Source organism: Lathamus discolor, chromosome 6 (genome assembly GCF_037157495.1).
Source record: "Lathamus discolor isolate bLatDis1 chromosome 6, bLatDis1.hap1, whole genome shotgun sequence".
Taxonomy (NCBI): domain Eukaryota; kingdom Metazoa; phylum Chordata; class Aves; order Psittaciformes; family Psittacidae; genus Lathamus; species Lathamus discolor.
Window position 1 is genome coordinate 48836457 of NC_088889.1, and position 6000 is coordinate 48842456.

The window sequence follows — 6000 nt, forward strand, 5'->3', positions numbered from 1 at the left end:
TGCTATTATAAATGTAACTCCTGCAAGCAAAAATTGCTTAAGCAAAAGATTTTTTTTGCATAATATCTGTTTAATCCCCCAAAAGAAAAACTTCTTGTGAGAAAAGTCACCAGTTCAGGTCTTAAATATCCATGTACTTGGAAGCTTGGTAAGAAAATGAAAATCCTGCTTCAGTGGGACATTTGTGAACTAATTGGGTCCTACAGTGGAACTTAATATATGTTTTCCATTGCTGTATACCTTGTTCAGTGACTTAACTCTGGCAAACCACAATCACTGCTGTGAGTGGAGACCTCTGACTTGGTAGCTCTCTGCAGTTCATGATAGCTATGCAATGACACAATGAATAAAGTAAGTCCAGGGCTGTCTCTGTACTATATTCTCCTGGCTGACTGCAAAACTAATTACCTGGAGAGTCTCTTAGGGGGTCCTCTCCTTCCTCTTGTCTGGGTAGAAGTTGAGGTGCCCATTAGTAATCACAGCTCATGAGGCTCCAGACTTTTCTGTGTGTTTCTCATCCATGTTAGGAGCTGCTAAAAGATACTGCTTCAAGCAGTGCAGTTAGCTGGGACAGAGGGTATAGCAGGGCCACTTCTGGACAGAGATGGCACACTGAAAGAGTATTTGTGGATATGGCCGGTTCTGCTCCCATTTTTGGGTCAGAATGTACAAGGCAGAATGCCTGTTTGTAGCGAGATGGAGAGCCTTAGAAAAACAGCACTTCTTGGCAGCAACAGCAGCCACTACCCCCCATTAAAATTGGAGCAGCACATCCAGCTGTCTGGCATTGATTCTGCTTCTTTTTTTTTTTTTTTCTTTATTTTCTTGCCTTATTCATGGCAGGATCAGTCTACAGCTTTATCATCTCTTCCTTCATATGGGAGGTGTATGATGGTCAGTTGCCTTCTGTTTCTAAGGGCACATGAAGGGTGGGCTGCTGGTGGAGTGGCTGGAAGAATATAGTGGGAGCTTGCTAAGTGAGGGAGAGGTGGGGAGGGACCTAGGAAAGAGCTTTTGCTAGAGGTAAAAAAAAAAAAAATCATTATTTTGCTACCCCTGGAAAGGAGGTGGGAACAGTGCTCTTGTTCTTGAGCAAAACTGAGTGTTACCAGTCTGATTACAGGAAACCTTTGAGCCAGTCCTGAGCAAGGGTGACTTTCAAATCAGAGGCCCCCACAACAGCTTTGATATTCTGTAGCATGGTGTGATATTGTCTTTAAGAGAGATTGTCTCAGCTGTACAGATGCACTGTGCAAAAACCTACTGAAAACATTTAATGTGTTGCTTTGATGTTCCAACTACCCCTAGGACTTCCAGCTGGAGGCTACAGAAGTGTACAGCAAAGTGGCCAAGCAGCTGGTGAAGCAGCAGAAGTACAGTGAGATTCGGCAGCTCCTCAAGTGTGTCAATGAGTCTGGAGTTGCAGCAAAAAACGATGGGGATAACATTATCCTGAACTGTCTAAATGAGTTCAAGAACATTCCTGCTGAGGTAATTCTTCATGCATTGTGTCCCTTTTGAAATAAAATGGGTACAGTGGAGGCTACACTACAATAAAGGCTATAGGGAAACCATTCAGTGCTGCTCTATTAGTGAGTCCTTCTTATCTCCTGGATCTGTACTACGTGCATTGTTTAAATTTGGGAGCGTGTGGTTTGCCTTATGCAAGTTATGCCATGTCTATGGTAAAGGGAGGAATTAGACTTTGTCTGCATTTTTGACATCTGCAGCCCTTGCAGTTGGGACAACGTAACCATCTGGCTGTGATCTCAACTGCCCTTCCTTTATGCAGGGTTTTGGTGCTTGATGGGTTGAAGATTTGCAAATCATAGTCACTCTAAATGTGAACACTTTTTCCCTTCTTTGGCTTACAGGATCTTGATAATCTGATTCAGGATATGGACAGTGATGAAAACAAGGTAAGTAAAAGTACAACAGAGGAGCTCCTTTAGCAAGGGCTAAACAGCCCAGTCGTGGTCTGTAGCCTACGTGTTCTCTTTTACCATCTTCTCCCTTATCCTCATTCAAGCCAAAGATTTGAAGGTCACTTCCTAGATTGTAAAAACCACAGTGAATTCCTCAGGGCTGTGGTGTTTGTGATTGTAGAGCTGTGAGATGAAAGTTTGTGGTGTTGTTATCCACATGTCTCAGGTGCCAGTGTAAGTTTTTAGTAATGGCAGACAGCTAACAAGGATCAACATACCTCCAAGATGACCATTTCAGCTTACTGTTTCAGGAGTATACTATTTCTATTGTGATCAAGAGTTAAATAATAAAACTTCTCAAATTCTGATATACTTCTTTTCTTAGAGGAAGCAAGGGTTAAACTACTTTGTTTCTTTGTTAGCTTTCATACCAGCCAACCGAGCCTCTGGAGAGTCACAGATAAATTTGTGAACTGCAGGTGCATGTTTATAGAGGAAGAGGCTGTGGCTCAGCGTTTGTGGCTTGTTGTAGATCCTGTGCGGCCTAGCTGGGAATAAAATCTTGAGGTTTGTGACTGTCCTCTGGCCTGCTCCACCTGACAAACTCACTATGAGGGCATGTTAATTCATGCACAAAATAGGATCCCTGGCTCTTAATTACATGGTGATACAGTAAAAAGGGTTTCCACAACAATAAAATACAGCTGTCTATCCGCCTTTTACACTGGGATCTGATCCATGCCATATTCCACTTCATAATAAGCTGCTACTACCTTGTACAACATGCTTTTGAACTATGTATTTCCAGTAAATGTTGTTGAACCTTATGCTGTTAGTTTACTACAGCTTTCTTAACCTAGTTCTGATTGCCTCTTCTGCTTCAGATCCAGGCCTATGTGATGTGCAACAAGTTGCGTTCTGCCTACCTTGTCTCTGTGAGGCAGGAAAAGACCAGAGCAGTGCAGCTAGTGCAACATGTGCGACAGCTAGCTGAGAGCAGCAGAGATGACATTGTGAAGGCCATCTGTACCCAGTGGCTCCTGGCACACCAGCCCAAAAACAGAAATCGGCTTCCCCAGGGCACTAGGAAGTAAGAAGTAATTGACGTTCACCACCATACAGAGAGGCAAGGCTTCAAGATGGCTTAAAGGCATGTGGCTCAGCATTCTCTTGGTAACATGGAAATATCTTGACTGATGTTGGTGGCAAATGGATGCTGCTAATGTGCAGGTGGAAGGAAGGGAACTAAATTACAAGTGCCAGTCCTGTATTTTGACAAACAGTCACTACCTCAGGGTGTTTTTTGGCTATCTTTTTTGGGGGGAATAAGGGGGCAGTTTCAAAGTGAACAAGCAAGAATTTAGGTGAGTATTTCTCTTTCTGGGTTGGGAGGGAGGAGGTGGTGTTGGGGTTTGGGCCTTTTTTTTTTTTTTTTTTTTTTTAAGGCACTGAACTTAATTACGTATTTTTTATTTTTAATCCAGAAATCCTAAATAGAGAGGACAGTAAAATCTCATCAACTCAGTGTAGCCTGGAGTATAAAACTTCTATGATTATGGGTTTCCTGTAAGCTTTTTTGAGATTGGAGACATCCTCTTTTACAGACTGAAATGCAGAGATTTTGTTTAAGCCTCTCTACAAACCATTGCTAGTTTTTGTGGGGTTTTTTCTTCCCCTTTTTTTTCCTCTCCCTTCCCACTAGTACAGTGTGCCCAGTTTCTTTAGTTCTCTTGAAAAGGTAGGAAGCGGTTCTTCATGGCAGGTTTCTACTCACCAGTCACACTGTCTGATGTATGCCATACATATGGTACTTGAGCCCTTATTAGATGAATGAAGCTACAAAGGGCATATCCTGTAAAGGGAGTACAAAGGGAAAATACTACTTAAAAATAGTTGAAAAATCATGCACCTCTTTCTTTGCTATAATAATGTCAAATAAACTGTTGCAATGCAGCTTTATCACTAAACAGTTGCCAGTAAACTTCCACAGTTTTTCATCAGGTATAGGAGAAAATACAGATAAAGCAAGCTGTGGCAGAATTCAACAGGCCATCTGTATCCCTGTCACACAGGGATTTATTTGTTTCTTACCAGAAAACTCTGTCGCTGTCAGGTACAATTGAACACCAGACTAAATTTTTATTAACTTGACATACTGTATAGACTATATTGACAGGCTTTGCTCTGGAAGTGTTAGGTTAACTCAGATTTATGAAAAAGCAGGAATCTTTGTGTAATGGCTGTGTTCAAGGATGCTGAAAAAAGCAGCTGCTTCTTTGCAACTGTGACTGGGACATGAGAATGGTAGACAGTAGTAGGACCTTCCGGAAGAAACAGAACAAAGCAAGGTACTCAACAAGAGTTTGTGCTTGCTGTTTACATGTACTTCAGCACAAGAAGTAGGAAAACTAGTTCACTTTGGAAGTAAACTAAACTTTTTAACAAAAGAAGAAACAGCAGGTTTCTGAAGTGTAATATAACTATAAATAGTTACAGTACATAAACTGTCACATAAACACATAACTGTCAAATAAAGTTTTGCACTATCCCCAAGCTCACTGTAGTGACAGAATGGACTTCCATGGGTTCAGAAAGAACTTGGCCAGCACCTCTTTAGTGTTCCATGAGCAGCACCCCACTGATGCAGACACCTCTCTTGGAGGTGCTTTGCTCACTAGAGCAGGACTAGAAATGTCTCTGAGCAAAGCGGTTGGAAATGACCACAGTTAGCATTCAGAATCTCCTGACCACAGATTTGCGTTATCTCATTAGTGAGCAGTACTAATGAAAGCTTTTGTTTCTTGACCAGGCTGACCTAGCTTTCTTTCAGATTACAGTCGTTAGGCTATTGCTAAAGCCTGGCACTATCCATCTCTTCAGTCATTTCCAAATCTCCAATTATGCAGAGGTTTTATTGTTTGTGGTATCCAGATCAGCATTGGTGCAATGCCTAGCACTTTGCTAGTGTTCCTTCAGCTCTGTAGAGCACAGAGAGTGGGGTTTGTCATGCAGACCAGTCAGTTCTGTACCTGCCTTTCCTGCTGACCTCTTTGCACTGTACCTCATGCACTTTATATAGCATTTGTTGTAATATGATTTTCCTAACTTGGAATCTAGAGATCTTTCTCCTACCAGCAGAACTGGAATTTTGATCCTGACTAACTGCCTTGTGTCACAACTAGTGCAATTAACAAGGGGCTTTGAATTTTTGAGCATCAAAAAGGGATTGAGTACTGCCAGATAATAAGAACTTCTCTATTAATGACCAAGTTTTGTTTACAATGAAAAAAGAGAATAAAATATTATGACTGTTCACATATCTGCTGTTTTTTATCTCAGCATAACCTGTGGATTTCTTTTCTAGATCTGTATTTTGTTTTGGCTGTGCTTAGCGGAGTAATTTGAAGGGGAAGAATTGTTCTGTCATGCAAAATCTCTCTGCCTCAGTGTTCGCAACATTTAGATCAAATGGAATACCGCATCTTTAGAAGCCCTCCCAGTAGCTAGCTCGGCCCCATATGTGTACTTTCAGAAACCAGTAATCCTCTTTAGAGAGCTTTGAAAGTTAATCAAACTCTCCCCTGCAAGCCTCCATTTGAGACAGCTAAATGAGCTTTAGTTCCCCCATTTTACAGATCAGCTTAGAAGAAGGTATAAGGTCAAAAAGAGTGGAGGTGTGTCTCTGGAAACATGTAGTTATGTGCCTTATATAAAATCTACAGTCAGACTTCTTTGAGAAGTGCATTGACCCACAAGGGCAAAATATTTCAGCCTTGGAGCCTTTCTGCCTGGCTTTTTTATAATGGTTTCTACTGCTCCTGAAAGCCACTTTGAAGATCATAGACACACAGAAAACAAACCAAGCCTGCAATGCTGGGTAGCATTCTACTGCTACACTATAGTTGTGGATTTAGCTTCGTATTGGAGAATAAGCCTAAAAAGAGAAGACAAGAAGTAGAGTGACAGGGAGAAACACAAAGGGACTTGAAAATGTTGCCTAAATAGAGTTCTCTACATTAGTAAGGCAGATGCAGGTAACAGCAACACCATGTAACATTTCTGAAGGAAGACAGAG

At 41.5% G+C, this 6000-nt stretch overlaps 1 protein-coding gene across 3 annotated transcripts in view; it reads left to right on the forward strand.

Annotated features, from left to right (window-relative positions):
• Nucleotides 1-5242, forward strand: part of ZFYVE26 (zinc finger FYVE-type containing 26) — a 50098-nt gene extending 44856 nt beyond the window's left edge. For all 3 annotated transcript variants that reach the window (XM_065686709.1, XM_065686711.1, XM_065686710.1), the window contains exons 40-42: nucleotides 1309-1491; nucleotides 1875-1919; nucleotides 2810-5242. In XM_065686709.1, coding sequence (XP_065542781.1) covers nucleotides 1309-1491; nucleotides 1875-1919; nucleotides 2810-3019 — 438 coding nt within the window. In that variant the 3' untranslated portion in view covers nucleotides 3020-5242. The remainder of the gene's footprint in view (nucleotides 1-1308; nucleotides 1492-1874; nucleotides 1920-2809) is intronic.
• The last annotated feature ends 758 nt before the right edge of the window (nucleotides 5243-6000 follow it).